The sequence below is a fragment of the Acomys russatus genome, chromosome 10 (genome assembly GCF_903995435.1).
Source record: "Acomys russatus chromosome 10, mAcoRus1.1, whole genome shotgun sequence".
Lineage (NCBI taxonomy): Eukaryota > Metazoa > Chordata > Mammalia > Rodentia > Muridae > Acomys > Acomys russatus.
Window position 1 is genome coordinate 19,551,314 of NC_067146.1, and position 19,360 is coordinate 19,570,673.

The following is a 19,360-nucleotide window of genomic DNA, read 5'->3' on the forward strand; positions in this document are numbered from 1 at the left end:
GCTCAAACAGCGTGTGCCAGCTTATTGGGGGTGAACAAGGTTCACATAAACCTTGGGGAACTGGAAAGAAAGTCTAGGGTTGGCACATACTATTGGTTGGGACTGGAATGCCGACAATGCTTTATTTGCATAGAGAGGAATTCCAGGTGACAGGGGTTGAGACTACATTCACAGGGGCTTGCTGGCACAGAACAGGGAGTGAGATCCTTACTCCTGCCGACCTCAAGGAGATTTCCAGGGTTAGGCTATAGCAGCCCCTTGCTCTAGCTTCATGCCAGATTCCCTCGTGGTACATACAGTCCACGGGCCCCACAAACCAGGCTGGCCTTGAACTCACAGAAATCCCCCTCTCTCTGCCTCTCAAGTGCTGAGACTAAACGTATGTGCCACCATGCCTGGCCCATGAATATAGCTTGCAGCTTGGCTCTGTGAGGTCCCAGCAGTTTGTCTCTGGGTGTGGTTTCCTTGCACTCCTTCCTTTCCTCCTCTGTATTTACAGGATTAAATGAGAAAGCCGAAGTGTCAGTCTTAGACATGCGCGCTGGCACACAGTGAGTATACAAGCAATGTTAGCTTTAGACCTAAGAGATCATGGCCTGTCATTACAATGTACAGTAACACCAGGTTGGTTAGTACCTCCCCGGTGGTAAAGAGATATATATTCATTCTACAGTTTAACACAGAACATAGCACACAGGCACACAGATTCTTACGCACTGCAGCACATGTTTTGGGAATGGTTTAGTTCTATTCTATTGAATCAAAACTAAACAATGTTGGTTGTGAATCATTTATTAATGTCATTGTTGACCCTCTACCCCCTACCCCTGCAAAAAAAAAAAAAATAATTCTGAGCTGTATGTATCTTATTGTGTGATAGGAATAGGAGATAAAACAGGCTTTAGAAACAAGATTGCTTCAGGGGTGATGTCAGAATGTGACAAATATAGTTTCCTTCCTAGTCTACTAAGTTAAAGAGGGAAAAGGTCTTTTCTAAACAGGAACTTATCTTCCTTTCCAAGAGGATATAAGAGCCAGAGGGGAGGCTCATGTACATTAAGTATTATGGCTTTTTGGTACTGTAAAAACCAAATGCTTTCTTGTTTGCGTCAGATGAAAGCCCATATTCACAACTTAAGTTTTCAGCAAGTGATTTAGAAATAATTTTTAAGTCTTGGTTCATTGATTCATTAGAGTAATATATAGACTCCTGCTTTGGGTAAACAGGAGAACATATACATTAAGAATGTGGTAGTTTGAATGAAAATGCCCCTCTCCCTCATGGCCTTTTAAATTTTTTTTTATTTTTTTAAGTGTTTAGTTACTAGGTAGTGGAACTGTTTACTATGGATTGGGGGTTTGGTTTTGTTGGAGGAGACAAGTCACTAGGGGTGGGCTTTGAAGTTTTAAAAGCCAAAGCCAGGCCTATATTCTGTCTGTTGCCTGTGGATCAGGATGTAAAGCTCTCAGCACCATGCCTGTCCACTTCCCACTATGAAGATAATGGACTGGCCCTCTGATACTGTAAAAAAGGCCCCAATTAAATGCCCCCTTAAAACAACAACAACAACAACAACAACAACAACAACAACAAGAGTTGCCTTGGTCATAGTGTTTCTTCACAGTGTCAACTAAGTAACTAAGACAAAAGCCTAGAAAAGCATTGGACATTGAGAAGGTGCTCAGCTGTTTGCTGTTTCTTTCCCTTTCCTGGGTCACAAACATCAGAATCCATAGCTCTTTTTTAGGTTGTGTGTTTTATGTTTTTGGAGGAAAGCTGAAATTTGGTAACATAATTGCTATAGTCACACCCTATTACTTTGTTGTAATTTAGTTTTTGCTACCATTAATTATCCCGATTTCTAAAGAAATAAGTTAATGGTTGCTAATTATTCAGGTTTGGACTTGCAACTAGAAATGATATTGCATTCTTAGATTGTGTATACTACAATTTGTGTCATTTTCCCAGTTAACCCTTACAGTCTTGCAAAAGATAAATAACAGATGAAAAAAACATTTGTCATACTGCTAGTAATTTGAGAAAAGAAACTGCACGCAGCAGCATGAAAACAGCAATCTTCTCCTTGAATAGATCATTCAGTTTCCAGGATCACCTCGCTTCCAGGAGTCAAGTGAAGATTTCCTATGGTCCAAGTCTGATCCAAGCCTCTAAGGTTGGAGAGATTCTCTCTCTCTCTCTCTCTCTCTCTCTCTCTCTCTCTCTCTCTCTCTCTCTCTCTCTCTCTCTCTCTCTGTGTGTGTCTGAACGGCGGAGGCGCTGACACATTTTTTCCTCCTCCCCGGGGTGCCACTCAGCTGAGGACGCGGTTAGCTCCCACGTGGCAAGTCCAGATTGAGCGACGCGACGCGGGCCTGAAGTCACAGACCCTGGAGGTGGGAGGCTGAGGTCCTTCTTCCCGGAGCCCCCACGTCGGCTCGGTCCTCCACCGCCAGGGGGCGTGCGCGGCTCCGCGGCGGCCCGGCCCATTGGCCGCGGCGGGAAGCGTGGGGAGGAGGCCTGGGGCGAGCTGGCTTCCTCCGCGGCGCGGACCGGCGGGTGGACCGGCGCGATCGGTGCGATCGGGAGGCGGCGGAGGCTCCCGTCGGCCTCCGGCAGGACTGACCGCGGAGGCGCCGCAGACGGGTGAGGCTCGGGCGGGCGAGCGGCGGGTCTGGGCGCGGCTGGGCGCGCGGAGGCGGGAGCGGAGCACGGCGCATGCCGGCTGCCTGCATGCCCACAGCAGCGGTCGCGCATGCAGAGGGGCCGGGCCGTCCGGGGCAGCATCGCCACCGGCTCGGTCGGTGGCGTCTGCACCTGGCGCTGGGTCGCGGCCGTCACCGGGCTCCAGCTGCAGCTGGAAGCCGGGGTTCGCCACTAGCGATCGGAATCCCGCAGCTTGAGCGTTCCCGGAGAACTGGGTGGCGTGGACTTGCGTACTGGACTTGAACTCCGTGCAGGGCCGCCTTGACCCACCCGTAAAGTTAACGTCTCCGCCAGACTGGAGCTGTTTTCTCCTGTGGGTTAACACACAGGTGGCCTGTGTCTTGGATGAGCGCTGTTAATCTATTTTGTTTTTTATTTTCTGCTGTGTTCACAGCTGTAATATAAATGATGGTCAATGCTCTTATACCTAAATCATGAGTGACAGATGGACGATTCGAGATCTATGTGTCTAGCTGTATCTTGCCGGAAGCCATCAGCTTCAATTTACGTAATTACTTCTTCCTATAATATAGAACTGCTTTCTCTCTTAGAAGTTTTGCCATGTTTCTTCTTAGGAAGAAATACATGGATACAAAGTCACTAATTTGCATCTTTACTATCTTAGATACAGTTAATATTTTCAAGTGCTTATTTTTCACAACTCCTCACACGGATTCCGTAACTATTATCATATTTTACGGATTAGAATGCGAATTTCGTGAGACATTAAGTTAAACTGGATGGTAATGGCAGGATCCTGGGCCTTGTGCGACCCTGGAAGGACCAGTGATAGGCTGTTGTATTTTCCAAGTTTTGGAAACATTGTTTCGCATACATCTTAGGGAGTACAGAAAGATTTCCATTTAATGCAAAAAATACAGTTACTAACTTCCCCCATGCCACTAAACAGGAAAGTGGCAAAATGTTAGCCTCATTTTCCCAGCTTCTCTCTCTGTCTCTGTCTCTGTCTCTGTCTCTGTCTCTGTCTCTGTCTCTGTCTCTCTGTCTCTCTCTCTCTCTCTCTCCCCCTTTTCTTTTTTCCAGACAAAGTTTCTCTGTGTAGCTTTGTCCTGAACTCACTTTGTAGACCACGCTGGCCTCGAACTCACAGAGATTCGCCTGCCTCTTCCTCCCTGAATGCTGGGATTTGAGGCATGCACCACCATAGTCCGGCTTGCTCAGCTTTTCTCGACTCTTGTCTAGTCGGATGCGTCACCACCATCCAGCAGTTTCATAGATTATTAAAATGTTTTCCTTTACTTATTAAGAACAAGCAGCTGATGACTTCCCTCAAGTTACAGCTAGACACATCGATCCCAAATCGTCCATGTGTCACTCACGATTGAGGTATAAGAGCACTGACTACCATGCAGACACAGCTGTGAAACTACAGCAGGAAAAAACAAAAACAAAAAACCATTTTTTTTTTTGGTAGGAAGAAATAATATAAAAGGTCAGGATAAAATTCCTCTAGTCCGTGACGATCTGTGTCTCCATGGCTGTGGAGAAGGAAGCCCCTGAGTGAGGAGATGATGTAGACCAGAGTGCGGGGCGCAGACTCTCAGAGTCACATTCTGTTTTGGTCCCTCCCTTGGTCAGGCAGGCTGTTGAGCACCTAGTTGGACTGTTGCAGGAGCATGCTCAGCACTGAGTTCCTCCAGGCTTGTTAAGGCAATGCTGTGGGGGATCAGCTGTGCTAACTATTGGCACAACGCGTTAGCTGCAATTAGTGGTCTTGGAATGAGTTTTGAAGGGCACTAGAATAAATAAAAAATAGGAGCTTGGAAAATTGTTTCAGCAGATAAAACTTTACCTTAGTGGCTTCTTTACCTTAGTGCCTCAGGCTGCTGACCTGCCTTCCTGTTTGGGCAGATGGACTCACTCTGTTCAGGGACTTTTTCTCAGGGGTGGTTTGGCCGCTGGATTCTGTGACCCTTGATGTGCTTCAGTTTTACATTTGTCTAAAGTATAAATGAAATGCCTGCGGGTGTGGGAGAAACCTGCAACATGAGGTGAAGAAGCTATAAATCCTTATCAAGTGTAATGTAGTTATGGAAAAGGAAGAGCCCACCACACTGGGTGTAGGTTTATGTCTCCCTTTCTTCCTTGTTTTCTTTCTTCAAAACAAAACCCCAACAGTGTGTAAGCTGAAATGTGGGTGCTCTACTTTCTTCCTTCTTTAGTGAAAATATGTATGTTTTTAAAATTTTTATTATTCTTTTTAAAATAAGTTTATTTTTATTTTTCTTTCTTTTCTTATGTAGGGGGTGGGGCTAATGTCAATTCTATAGCTCATGTGTGGAAATCAGTTAACAACTTGTAGGACTTTCTTTCGGGACTTGAGCCCAGGATGTTAGGCTTGTCAGCACACTTACCTGTTGAGCCATCGTGTTGCCCTTTGTCATTTTACTTGATAGTATTTGTCTATCTTTCCATCTTTCCCCTAATGGCATAGGGTACGATCAAGATATTTATAAACAGCTATAGAATTCTAAAAGAGCAAGCAAAACTAAATGCTACTCTGTAGGCCTCTGCACTGTTTTTGTTCATGTTTCGGGTTCCAGAAAGCTAATCACCGTTTCAGTTTTCCAAGTGGCTATCCGATTTTTAAACGGGATTCTGCTTTTTGGAAGAGAAGAACCGTAAGAAGGCTCGTGGACAGTTTGGGTTAGAGGAGTCTGTTTCCGCCATCGCAGGCAGGAGCTCTTTCTTCTTTCCCTCACCCAGTCTGTAGAGTCACCGCCTGCCTCTCCCTCTTCCACCTGGCAGAGGCGGCTTGGGACAGCCAGCCCTGTTTCGTTTCTTGTTCAGAAAGAAGGAAAATTCCGATCATATGAATTGTACTTTGAGATTTTTGTCTTAGCTCTGCCCAGGTTTTCATTTTCATTTTATTTTTTCCTTTCTTAACTTTTTCTCTGCGTGAGTTGATGTGCTGCAATCCTGGAGCTCTCAGCTCTAAGCCTAAGAGAGTGTCATCCCTCCCTGCCCCCCGGAGCCTGTGTGTCACCCCCCAGAGCTTGTGTGTCACCCCCCAGAGCTTGTGAAGCTTGCAGGATTTTAATGCTTGGATCTCACAGGTTTGCAGTAGCAGGGAAATTTGCTTGTTAAAAGGCACATTATTGATTCTGACCTCCTTGGTGTGGTTAACACTTCCGCGAGGCCTTCAGAAAACTTGATAGGACTTGCCACTGAATCCTTGGTCCTATTTTACTAAAATACAAGTGTTTGGAAGTCACTCTATTTAGACTGTTAATGGGAATTAATAATACAGGTTTTTAACGTGTCTAGAGTTTTAGGGTTTCTCTTGTACTGTTACTGGGGGTTATTGTGCGAGATGTAATATAAAAAACCAGTTATCTTGAAGGCTGGGGAGGTCACTCAGTCAGTGAAGTGCATGCCAGAGGCTCTCTCGGGACTCCCTGCCTGGTCAATGGAGCCTAATGAGTAATCTCCGGTTTTCATGAGAGACCACCTAGAGAGTAACTGAAGAAGCCACCTGACAGTGATGTCTGGTTACACACTCACCCACACCCCGCCCCATACACACAAATGCACGCATACCCTCCTACACAACATATGCACATGCCCACACAAACATGTACACACATAAGCACCGCACACACAGAATAATTCTGTTTATTTCTTCAGATGTGCCACCATGTAAGCAGTCTGTTTGTACTAAAGATTGTACTGATGGCTGAGGCTTTTTAAGTGTGCCTCTGGCATGTCTTGAGGTACCGTGCACTCTAGTTTGGCTACTCCTTTCTATTTCTGCGTCAGTGACTTAATAGGAAGTCTTGTAGTTCGCTGAGACCTTAATGTTATGTAGTGTTTGCAGTAGCTGTGGCAGGTCCATGTGACCTACAGCTTTTCAGTCCATCTCTTTTGGTTCTCACTCACTCCCGCTCACCGACCAAGCACCTCCTGTGTCGGATGGTTTTTAGGTGTAGGTAATTAGGTTAACAGTAGTCTGTGTCAGGAGAGACCTGAACTCTGCCTGTCAGCCCGGAGAATGAAAAGGTGGGATGGCATGTGGGGCCCTGGTGGCGTGTCTGTAGGTTAGGATCCTTCTTTCTGGACTGCTGAGAGGTCAGTGGATAATACTCCTGCCTGCTGACCTTTATAGACGGAGAAAGTAGCTTAGCTACGTTATTAGGTTAAAGGAAGAACACAAGGCTTTTTTTTTTTTTTTTTTTTTTTTTAAATCCTTTAAGTGTTTTCTTGGAAAACATTGCTAAATGCATGCGGGTCCACTGCCATATTTCGGTCACTCACATGGCTGGACAGGAAGAAAGAATTCTAGGTTTCTCTCTGGTTTCTCCAGTCTCCAGCATTCTGCTATGACATTGCCAGCCCTGAGCTGTCTGGTGTGACAGTGCTGCTCTCCAAATGTCTGTCAGGCTTGATCATCTGTTCCATTAAGTCTTTAGGGCAAAGTTTGTAATAAAGGCTGGGCACCTTCCCTAACCTGTTTTGAGCAGAGACAGTGGGGATTAGCGCTGCATTGGCCAGTGTAGGAGAATGGAGCTTTAATCCGGCTGCTGTGGGTCAGCTAACAGGTTTCTGAAGTCTCCCCTGTTGCCAACCAGGAAGAACAGTTGAGAAGTAAGAAAAGGACAGTTTATGGTGGACCATGGAGGCCGCTGAAGTGTCACTCCTGCGATCCTGTTCTGCCTCATCTCTTCCATTGTGTAGGGTGAAGGAACACTCTGGATTTAAGTGGTACCACTTTCCCACATTTAGATGTCAATCTTCCTTTAAATGAATCTCTACTTTGTGCTACCAAAGGCAAACAAGAAAAGCCATAAGATGTTGATTCAGATAACCGAACAATTCAGAGACAAGCGTGGTGGTGTATGCTAGTGATGGAGAGTGGGAACTGAGGCAGGAACCGAAATTTTGACTCAGACAAACAAATAAGAGTAGCCAGGCATAGGTCATCTGCATCCCACTATTCCCAAGATTTTTCAGTACAACAGCATTTTGAAAGAATTATTCTACTAACTCAATATGTAGAGTTTTTGGTCCATCCGTGTTCTCCCATTTGGAGTACCACTTTATAGGAGTCAGATTTTTTTCTTGTTCTTATGCTTATTTTTTTTACATATTTTATATATTTATATATTTTATATATTTTTTCTCCCTCTACTTAAAATACAAGATAGGTTTCTTTTCTTAAAACTTGTAAGACTTTTTAATTGTTAGGTAACCATTTTCCCCCTTTTTGTAGGGTTTTGTTTTGTGTTTTGGAAGAGTCCCATATAACCCTGTCTGTCCTTGAGCTCACTGAGCAAGGATAACTTTGAACTCTGTCCTTTTCCTTTTTTACAACCTTAGAAGTGCTAGGATTTAGAAGTGTGTGCTTCACAGTTATTTCTCTCTCTTCTCCTCCCTCCCTCCCATTCATATGCTCCCTTTTACTCTGTGTAGATTATATTTTAAAAACCTGTATCTTCTAGTGTTCAGTACCAAAATGTCCCACCAATATTAAATCCTTTTTTCAAGTTAGTATTTCTAGTAAGCATTTGGTGTTAAAAATCTTTAAAATCACTTGATGTTAAAATCTTTAAAAATAATTTATTTTATTTACATTGTTTTTTTTTTTTTTTTTTTTTGCCTGCATGTATGTCTGTGAGAAGGTGTCAGATCCTCTGGAGCTGGAGTTAAAAGAGAGTTGTGAACTGCCATGTGGGTGCCGGGAATTGAACTCAGGACCTCTGAAAGAGCAGCTGAACCATCTCTAGCTCCTTGATGTTAAAATCTGTTAAATTTACAGTAACGCAGTAGTAGCAGCTTATGTTGCATGCGGAGTTATTGTTTGTTCTTGTTTTGCAGTGTTGGGGAGCCAACTCAAGGCCTTTTCACGATGACCTAAAGCCCTTGCCTTTGTTCTGTTGTTTTGTTTTGTACAGGGTTTTAGGTAGCCCAGGCTGGTCCCCTACTCATTTTGTAGAGAAGGATGATTTTTGAAATTTTGACCTTCTCATCTGTCTTAGTCACTATTCTATTGCTGTGAAGAGACACCACAACCCTGGCAACTCTTATAAAGGCAACGTTTAATTGGGGCTGGCTCCCAGTTTCAGAGGTCTAGTCCGTCGTCATCATGGCAGGGAGCGTGGTGACACGAAGGCACTAGAGCAGTAGCCAAGAGCTGCATCCTAGTCCTCACGCTGAGAAAGACAGTGTGAGCCTAGCGTGGGCCGTTGACACCTAAAGCCCACCTCCAGTAACACTGCCTCCAGCAAGGCCACCAAATCCTCCTCATGCTGTGCTGATGACCAAACATTCACTCATATGAGCCTGTGGGGGCCATTCCTGTTCAACTCTCAGCCCATGACTCCATCTCTACCATGTGTCAGGACATCTGGTTTTTATGGTACTTGTATTTTCTTCTTCTTCTTCTTCTCCTTCTTCTCCTTCTTCTCCTTCTTCTCCTTCTCCTTCTCCTTCTCCTTCTCCTTCTTCTTCTTCTTCTTCTTCTTCTTTTTCTTCTTCTTCTTCTCCTCCTCCTCTTCCTCCTCCTCCTCCTCCTCTCCCCCTCCTCCTTCTCCTTCTTCATTTGGAGAGGGTTTCTCTGTGTAACTTTGGCTGTCCTGGTCTCGCTTTGTAGACCAGGCTGACCTCAGAGCTCACAGTGATCCGATTGCCTTTGCCTCCCCGAGTGCTGGGATTACAGGTCTGCACTACCACGCCTGCTTTCCTACTGGATTTTTAAATGTTAATGTTCCTTTCCATGGATGCAGTCTTCTTACCTGCCTTTTGTTTGTTTGTTTCAAAAATGTGTCTGGCCTGGCAGAGTTCAGTCTGGCCGTCTGCCTTGGGTTCTGGGATCCAGACTCTGGCTGCATGCCTATGCAGCAAGTTCTTTATCTGCCGACCCATCACTCCAGCCTAGGAAGTAGATTCGAGAGCTGAATCATTAAAGTTGGTCAAGCATCAGGTATATGGTTAGCTATTCTTTTTAAAATCCTGTCCCAGCCGCGATCCTGTGACATCACCCACAGAAGAAGAGTGCTGCCCCCTTCTTCCTGTGAGCACGATCTTGTCATCCTTGAAGCAGAGCTTGGGGACTACTCGTGTTTGTGACTGTCTGTCTCCAGGTGTGGGTTTGGAACCAGGACCGAGTCCAGCCTCACTCCTGCCTTCGCTGTGAGCGAGCTGCTCCAGCGCTAGGAAGGGAAAGGTGTTTCTGATAGAATTAGATCCATTCTGCTCCTCATGGAGTACAGGCTGCTTTCCATGGACGGTACATGCTGATGAAATGCCTGACCAAGCACAGAGCTTGCGTGTTTGGTCAACACTCTTTCTGCAGCAGTGCCTGCCTTCTAAGATGGCCCACAGAAGCCATCTGCAGTCTCCAAATAACCCATCAGAAATGTTCAAGTACTAAGGTGTCATCAGGGAAGTCTTCAGTCTTTTATTTTTTTCTAATTAGAAACAAAAACAAAAAATAAACAAACAAACAAACAAACAAAAAACCTTTTCCTTGAGGCTCAGCTCATTCTGTATGGAAGCCTGTATAGTTTTGAGGCAGAATCATTTTTCAGAGTAGGCTGGCAAATAAAAAATGAATTTGTGAAACATGAAAATGGTATGAAACCCATTTGTTCTCCATAAATAAAGCTTTATTAAAAGGTGGCGTGTACCTTTACATCCAGCACTCAGGAGGTAGAGGCAGGCAGATTTCTGAGTTTGAGCCCAGCCTGGTCTATGAAGTGAGTTCCAGGACAACCAAGGCTACACAAAAAAAACCCCTGTCTCAAAAAAACCAAAAGGGTGAAAAAAGAAAAAACCCCAAACCAAAACAAAACCCACAGTTGAGCCAGAGCTGGTGGTGCAGTTGGGAGGTACTTGGAAGATAGAGATAGGCAGATCTCTTGAATTCCAGGCCAGCCTGGTCTATTTAGTGAGTTTTAGACCAGCTAGGACTTACCTGGTAAGACCCTGTCTCAACAACAACAGGAACAAAATCCAAAAGCGGCCGTGGTGTTGGACCATCCATCTTTGTTCCATCCAGCTATTAGTGTACAGTTGGGGCAGAAATTGTGGTCCCTGGATCTAGAGCATAGTTTTGGTTTGGCTGTTTTATACAGAAAGTTTCTGGGCCTTTGCCCAGCAGTAGTCACATGTATAGTGGTGTATGGTATTACAGCTTGGCTTTTTGTCTTTTTGTTTTTTTCCCTGTTTGTCTTTCTTCTACTCTTTTTGAGACATGATCTCACTATTTAGCCCTAGCTGTCCTGAAACTATGGAGACCAGGCTGACCTTGAATTCAGAGAGCTGCCTGCTTCTGCCTTCCCAGCGTTGGGCTCAAAAGCGTGCACCACCGCACCGCACCTGCTGCTTACGGCTTGTGTTCAGCCGTGCACTTTTGTTTGCGGATCTGGCAGAATAGATTCTTCTAGATTTAACTTCTTTTGTTCTCAGTGCCAGCCCATTTTCCTCTTTTACATTAAATGCCCGGAGAATGAAGATTCACTTTACCTTCTAACCTTGACAATACTTTTATCAGTCCAAGTTTGCCTGAAAAAAATAAATAATGTATAGATATTGAAATTTACATGTGTGTGTGTGTGTGTGTATGTGTGTGTGTGTGTGTGTGTGTGTGAGAGAGAGAGAGAGAGAGAGAGAGAGAGAGAGAGAGAGAGAGAGAGAGAGAGAGATACAGAGACAGAGAGGTTCTGTGTAATAAACTATATATATATTTCTGTAGTTATATATATTTTTGATATATATTGCAATTTATTGGAAGAAATGGGCTCACACAGCTGGAGGCTGAGAGATCCAGGCTTTGCCGCTCAGCACTCTCCCAGCCTAAAGACAGCCACAGCAGAGTCTCTCTATTAGAAAAGCCAGTGTTTCCTCCTCTTCTCAGATACCAGGATAAATGCAAAAGATGTGTCCTCAAAGGGTGATGGGAATTCTCCCAACCAGAAAACCACCGCCTTTAGCAGCAGATTCCAGGTGGGCGTCCTCTGATTTGCTTGGAGACAGTGTCGGTGGGTTGAGACTACCTCTCTCACTTTAGATGCCACTCACAAGTCCAGGCTGCTTTTGAGGTGGATGGAGTCTGCTGGATGAGCTATGTACAGGGTGGGCGTGGGGGGTGGGGGTGGGGTGCACAGAAGCTCCCCCTGAGGCTCAAGCAATTTGAGTGGTTTATGCTTAACGTTTGCTCACTGCATTCTAATCACAAAGATGCTGGGTGCGCATATGGATGCAGAGGTTGTGGGGTGGGAAGGGAGACAGAGCTCCCCTGCTCTTCCGAGGTGTGTACCATTCCCTAGGAACCTTAGCCTTCTGGCCGTGGAAGCCTTCTGGGCCCTGTCCCCTGGGGCTTTGTGAGACTTCGCTACATAGGCATGACTGAGGCATGGGCAGCTGTGTTGAAATGTGGTTGGACAAAAAGGAAATGAACTAATGCTAGCAGACTGATTGGGGGTGGGGAACCCCAGCAATTCATCATGCCTCTGCAGTAGTCCTCAGGGAGGCGAGTCTTGTGACCCGTCAGGCAAAGCCACACCGGAAGGTTATTCATGGCTGACAGCAACACAGCAAGGTAGAGTCAGTTTCTATGTGGTGTGCAAGCGGGAAGAGGAATTGTCATCTAGAAGAATAGATAACAAGATCATTCTTACATCCTGTCTTGTGGGAAGGAGTTTGTGGCCAGGAACTATGCATGGAAACTCACGTATGTGAGGGGGAGACACATGTCAGCACACCGTACTCCCTTACGCACCCCTGTTGTGAGGTCAGGATTGGTGCCCCATTCAGGAAGACACTTTGCTTCCGTCAGTCTAGAGTCATAGGCTTATCACCCGGAAATGTCCTTCCAGGCACACCCAGAACAGCGTGCACTTATAGATGGCTGGTGGCCATGTCTGGTTTGCATATGGAATTCCCTGTCTCGGAGAGAGCTTAAGTGTAGTCTGTGTCTAGTGTTTTGTAGTTAACACGTTCTAAAGTGGTCTCTTGAAAATCTATAGGTCCCTGGGGGCTGGAAGGATAGGCCAGAGGTTAAGAGCACTTGTTCTTGTAGAGGACTCGGGTTCAATTCCCAGCATCCACATGGCAACCTCACAGTCTTCGGGAGCTACGGTTCCAAGGCATCTCGTGCCCTCTTCCGAACTCCTTGGGCCCTGTATGCACCAGGTGCGCAGATGTACTCACAGAGTAGCTGTACACATAAAATAAGAAGGAAGTAACAAAAGCCTCTGCCCACTTAAATATTGGAGTCATCTGAATTTAGTTGGTTTGGTTAAAATTATTTGGCCAGTGCTGGATTAAAGTGAATGGTGGTTCTCTAGCTTGTGAAATATAATTCATAATATTTTTCTTTTGGCTGGCTTCATTTTTTCTCCTAGTATTACGTTACTGTATTTATTTGTATGCACATTTTCTTGCGTCATTTTGCTGTGAGGTGGTAGTGGGGTTTCTAACACTCACGCTTACATCCGTTAGACAACTGTCATATCTGTGGAGTGGCTGGTTTGCAGCAGAGATTAGCAGTTCCCCGAGCAATTGGCAAAGCGCAAATTGATTGGCATGGTAATGTTACCAACAAGATCTTATACTTGACGTCATCAGTATGCATGGGGTGGGGGAGGGGGATGGAGCAGCGTTTGCTTGTGGCCATCCTCCCTGCTCTTCCCAGGACTCCCTTGTCCTCATCTGTAAGGCCATCACACCACCCAGGACAGACAGCTAGAGGGCTGGTGGGATGATTACCTGGCAAGAGAGCACTCTCCTGGGTCTTGTTTTTATGGCTTATTTCTTTGATACAGAACTGTGTTGTAATTTGGACTTCAGTTCTCCAGGAGGGAGTGGAGTCCATCGGACCTGTGCTTTTATTACTGTTGCTCCTTAATACATTCTAGGCAGGTTCTCCTATAGTGCAGCCTAATTCTGAGTAACAAGATTGTATTAAACGGGACCAGTCTAGGTAGTTGGGCTAAAGGAAATGTTTAAGTTAAAACATCCAGAAAACTGGGCTTGGTCCCTCTGAGGTCTTGCTTTAGGCTCCCTGCTTTATCCTAGGTCACAGACTGAGTGTGCATACGATCCAGGCCAGAGCTCCTTCACCCAGCGGGCAACGCCCTTCCTGCTTTTACTTTCATGTGACGTTGGCCCTTCCATTAGCTTTCTTATTATATACGACAACGTACTTTGGTCTGTCCCTTCACTTTTGGACTAATGAATTCCTTAAGTAACCTGTCTCGAATATTTACTTTTTTCTTTTTAGGGAGGGCATGCTTTTTTGAGAGACAGGGTTTCTCTGGGTAGCATTGGCTGTCCTGGAACTTGCTACAGACCAGGCTGGCCTCGAACTCAGAGATCCGCCTGACTACACACTGGGGAATATTTGCATTTTTATCTGTTCTAAGGGTACTGTCTTAATTACTAAAATTCTGGGTTTGGAAACTAGTTCTAATTTCTGTATCTCTACCTTTCACTGAGAACATAGAAACTTTATGTACTTTGATTTGCTGCCTGGAGTTTTAGCCGGGGCCTTTTCGTTGTGTCAGTGCCCTGTTAATTGTCTCTCGACTTACCTCTCCTTGATGGCCTGAATGCTTCACGAGCTGTTTCTTCCACTACCTCAGATTGTTATGTGCCTTCAGATGCTCTTTAAAGAGCCAGGCATGGTTTGGAGTTAGCACATCATAAACACTCGCCATACTTTGCTCTTAAATCTATTTCAATACTCCTGTGGATTTACACTCGTGCATCATTAAAGATGCAAGAAAGTTAATTAAGGAAATTGATTAAAGACGTGTTAATGACTGAGGCACTTTGATGAGATCTGAATATAGAAATTCTTCTAAATGTCAGTTCCCTAAGATATTTTAATGGAAAACAATTGTATTCAGAAATGTAGTTGCTTACGGAGCGGTCTATGGCAAGTTTAGAAGCAGAATTGCCAGAGCAAGCAGGAGGCTGGTGGTGTCATGACACAGGTGGTCTCATGGTCTTCTGTCCCTCCCCGATGGCAAGGGAAGCCGAAATACAACAGCCCGATGTCTGGTACCCAGCCACTTAGCACATTTTCAAGGAACATTTCCTAGGCCACACTTGAGTGAAATTATTTTGGCATGTGAGAGGGGAGGTAAGGCCATGTGTGTCGGAACGCAGAGTTCAGTTTCACTGGAGGCCAAAGGGGATTCATGACCTGTTGGAGTTCTCTTTTGATATGGCTTTTTTTTTTTTTTTTTTAAATGTAAAGTCTAGTGGATACTCCAGTATCCTCTTCTTTCCTTCTAGAATTCTGGCTGTTGGCTAAGGGACTTTAGATAGCATTGACTTTGGCTATTGTGTAGGAGGTATTCACATAGATAACAAAGGAAAAAAAAAAAATACCAACAGTCCACAACTCAGTTAAGTGTTGATTTTTTTTCTTCTTCAGGTTAGATTTGCAGAAGAAAGGGAGCCCGCTGAAGACCTGCAGGCTGGGAGCCAGGCAGGGTTCCACCCTGTTGCTTTTTCCAGTGAATAAGAAAAACTGGATAATATTCTTCTCAGTGTCCTTTAGGAAAAGGTCTGTGTGTGTGTGTGTGTGTGTGTGTGTGTGTGTGTGTGTGTGTGTGTATGTGTGTGTATATGTGTGTGTGTATGTGTGTATGTGTGTGTGTACGTGTGTGTATGTATGTGTGTGTGTGTGTGTGTGTGTGTGTGTATGTGTGTGTGTCTGAATTATTAAATCAGTATTGTGTGCTTGCTTGCGCTTGGGGACCTGTGTGCCACAGTGCATGTGCGAGGGATCAGAGATACTATATTTCTGATATTCCGATCCACTACTCAAAGCTTCCCTTGTGAATTCCGCTCCTTTTCAAAATGTTGGGTGAAGCAGCTGGCTGGCTGGCTGAATGTGGGTGTGCCTTCGGCATAAAAATCTTATTTGCAGTTCCATTTAAAATAAAAGTTTCATGTACTTTGTGTCGTTTTATAGGGAGGAAAAGTGTGTACGTGTATTTGAGTGCACACATTTTTTTTCAATATTTGCTGCCTGTTCATAAAATTATATCTAATAGTTTCTTTGTTTGATGTATATCATTCTGTCAGTAATGATAATTGCTGGGGTACTTAAAATGATAACTTTAAACCTCTGGATATATTATTGCCTATGGGTATTGAAGAGCGTGAAGTAGATCACACATTAAATCCAGTGTTTGCTGTGAGTGCTGACATCAGTGATTCCCAAATTATGTCATGAAAAATGAAGTAGCTTCTGTTAGTCTCACTGGTGAGGATAAGACCACTACCACAATTTTGAGGCTGATTTGAAGCAACCTTTATTAAATACTGGTCAGCAGGGTAGACAGTGGCCAGGTCCACTCCTGGGCTCCCAGAAAATGGCCACATTTTCCAGATGCTTAAAAAGGCAAAACTAGCCAGGTGGGTCATGGCGCAGGTCTTGCATCTCAGCACTTGGGAGGCAGAGGCAGGCAGATCTCTGTGAGTTCAAGGCCAGCCTGGTCTACAAAGCAAGTCCAGGACAGCCAAGGCTACACAGAGAGACCCTGTCTGGGGGTGGGGGGAGGGGGCAGAAGAAAAAGAAAAAGAAAAAAAGAAAGGCAGAACTACAAGACCGCCATATTTCCTATCAGGTCGAATCAAGGGCAAACATGCATCCTGTCGTTTCCTATCTGTGTCGCCATCTGCCCTGCCCCCCACCATCCAATCAAGCATATCCAGTGCAAACAAATTTGTTTAGGGGTGCAAAAACATGTGGTTTATTATTTCCCAAGAGCCCCATAGCCCACAGCATTTCAGGAAATTATCTGTCCTTGTACAAGTGAGGCTGCCAGGGTAAACTTGGCTCTTACACATCCTGTAGTGGCATGAACTGGTCTATCTAAACCCCATTTCCTTTTTCTTTCTTCCTGTTTCTTTTTTCTTTTCTTTCTTTCTTTCTTTCTTTTTTTTTTTTTTTTTTTTTGGTCTTGTTTTGTTTTTGTTTTTTCTTTTGAAACAGGGTTTCTCTGTGTAACAGAGCCCTGGGTTTCCTGGACTTACTATGTGGACCAGGCTGGCTTCGAACTCACAGAGATCCACCTGCCTCTGCCTCTTGCATGCTGGGAAAAAAGGCGAGCGCCACCATGCTGAGCTCTCCAGCCTCCATTTCTACAAATGGTTTCTGTTACTTGGTAAAGAGCTTATTGACCTGATGTGCTAAGCAGTGTTTGAATCTAAATGTTGGGAGTCCCTAATGGATGCTTAATCACCGGGGGTGATGGGGGATAGTCATTCTCTGTAGGCACCGGTGTGATCGCACATGACCTTGCTTATTTATGTGAAGGAACCAAGGACACAGCCAGTGGGAGATACATGGAGGCAACTGTTGACTTTTTTTTTTAATGGCCCAGTGGAAAGAGTGGACAGTGATAAAAAGTTTTCATTAACCATTGCTATCCATAGAATACTCAGTTGGTCTTATGTATATATTCTGAACTAAATTCAATCCAAGGAGGAATATTAATTGCATAATTTGTGGTTGTTTGTCTTTCTTTTGATTTTAGGACCTTGTTTCTGGGAAGTGCCATAGACTGAAAAGCAAAAATGAGGGTAGCAGGTAAGATATTTATTTAATCCAGTGAAAATATTTTTTTATTTTGTAATTTATTTTATAACCTGTTTTCTCAATAATAGCTACAGGAAAGGCTGCACAATTAATTAGTTCTTCTTCATCTTCATCTTCCTTCCTCAGCATCCTAGTCCAAGTGGTTTCAAGCTGTCTTCTGGCCTCAGAGGTTATATACAGGTGCCATCATACCTGTAATGTTTCTGAAAGTTAAGTACCAGGCTAAAACAAATTAGGAAATACTTAGCCTTTTCATTTTATGTATTCAGCAAATCACCACTTGTTTATTTAGTAAGTACTACACAGGTTTTTATAAATAAACCATATATTGAAGTTATGGCAAATAATAATGTTTATTTCTTATGGCATAATCATATTTGCCTAATAGTACATATGCCCAAACAATAATTTGGAAAATGCAGAGACTGGCGTTTTCTTGCTAAGTTCTGGCAGCCAAGTAAAAAGGAATTATAGAATATTGCTTTCTCCTATGTGCAGTTCAGTGTAACACACATGAAGAATTTACTAAAATGTGGTTTTGCTTTCAATTATTAGTCTAGGTATAAATCCAGACTGTTAGCAGCAATCTGAAGTAGTGTGTTACATACATTGGAAATCCTTGCTAGGTGTCCATAGTATTAACATAGATGTTGGTAAGTGTCATTAAAGGGTAGACTCAAGAATACCCAGTAGGCTTTTCCCTATGTGAAAGTTAAAATAACTGTGTTTCTGCTATACTGCCTCCAGCCACAACCCTCCCACACCACCAAAGGCACATTGCTCTGAGGAATTCTAAGTCTGTGCGGTAGAGAAAACAAGTTGTTTTTCCAAACTCAAGATAATTAGTCTTATTCTTACAAGCAAACCAAGTATTTTCCTGGAGTTGTCTCTCAGAGATGCCAGAAGCTGAGGCGGGCGATGAGCAGCTCTTCTTACTTTGCTTATAGTTGTATAGAATCAAGCAGAGTTGACCAGATACCACGATTACTAAACCAAGTTAATGGAAGGTTGCTGCACATGATTTTGTAGAAATCTGAAAAAGTGGACTCTCTCTGCTGTGAATTTACAGAGCATCATTTCCAAGTCATCATGCGCTTTTGGAGGAAAAAGATTCCAGAAACCAAGAGCTTGTTTGTGCTTTGAAGACATGTAGGACTCTTGCCCTGGGTTGCTTGCTTTGCTGTTTGTTTCTGTATGTTCTCGCGCTCCGCAGGGTGATCTATAGCTGTGGTCTCCTGAGGGTTTATAAATAATGCTGTTTAAGTGTGGTGACCAAAGCATGTGCTTGTCTTGCGCATAGTTCTAAATTCAGTCTCTGTACAGTTACCGTCATCATCCAGTTTTTACAATTGTACTTTTCTTGGCACAGGTCTTGGGGGTCCTGCCTTTGATAGACAAATAGCGATGGTTAGTTCTGAGGACTGCTTTGAACTAATTACCATCTTCTAAATAAAAACAGTATCTGGTTGCTTTGAAATGCTGTACAGCCTGAACTGTAGCGATCTTTGGTTTATAAGTGTGAGAGCACACTGAAAGCAGTGATGTCAGCGGCTAGAAGGCAGCAAGAACGATTAACCAAGTAGGGAATGGCAGTTGTGAGTATTGTAAGCCCCTTCCGCGCTCAGCTTTGGACTTTGAGACCAATCTTAGAGACCGTGTTCTGTAGCAAGCCCCTCGACTCCACCACTGTGGAGACTGCAAGCGTCCCTGCTACTAACTTTCCTGTCTCTTGGAGCATCTGGTTCTTCCTTGTTCCAGACCAGTGTAAGTGAACACGTCTTGGTTTAAGGCTCAGGGCTGAGGCTGAGGAGATGCCCCAGAGGGTAAGAGCACTTGATGCCCTTGTAGTAGAGGACCGAGGCTCAGTTCCCAGGGCCTACACAGTGTCTTTCAACCATCTGACGCCCACTTCTGCCTTCCATGGGCACCAGGCATACGCATTCACATTTGTACACGCAGGCAAAAACACTTAACATGTAAAATAAATTAAGTATATCTTTTATTTTTTATTTTTCAAAAATTTTATGTGCACTGGTGTTTTGTCCGCATGCACATCTGTATGAGGGTGTCAGATCTGC

The 19,360-nt window shown here is 44.2% G+C and overlaps 1 protein-coding gene across 1 annotated transcript in view; it reads left to right on the forward strand.

The window, feature by feature from the left end:
- Nucleotides 1-2,501: 2,501 nt before the first annotated feature.
- The window catches only part of Fam3c (FAM3 metabolism regulating signaling molecule C), a 46,910-nt gene continuing 30,051 nt past the window's right edge, over nt 2,502-19,360 (forward strand). The window contains exons 1-3 of the mRNA XM_051151871.1: nt 2,502-2,644; nt 15,108-15,239; nt 17,221-17,273. Of these exons, the coding sequence (XP_051007828.1) occupies nt 17,261-17,273 (13 nt within the window). The 5' untranslated portion in view covers nt 2,502-2,644; nt 15,108-15,239; nt 17,221-17,260. The remainder of the gene's footprint in view (nt 2,645-15,107; nt 15,240-17,220; nt 17,274-19,360) is intronic.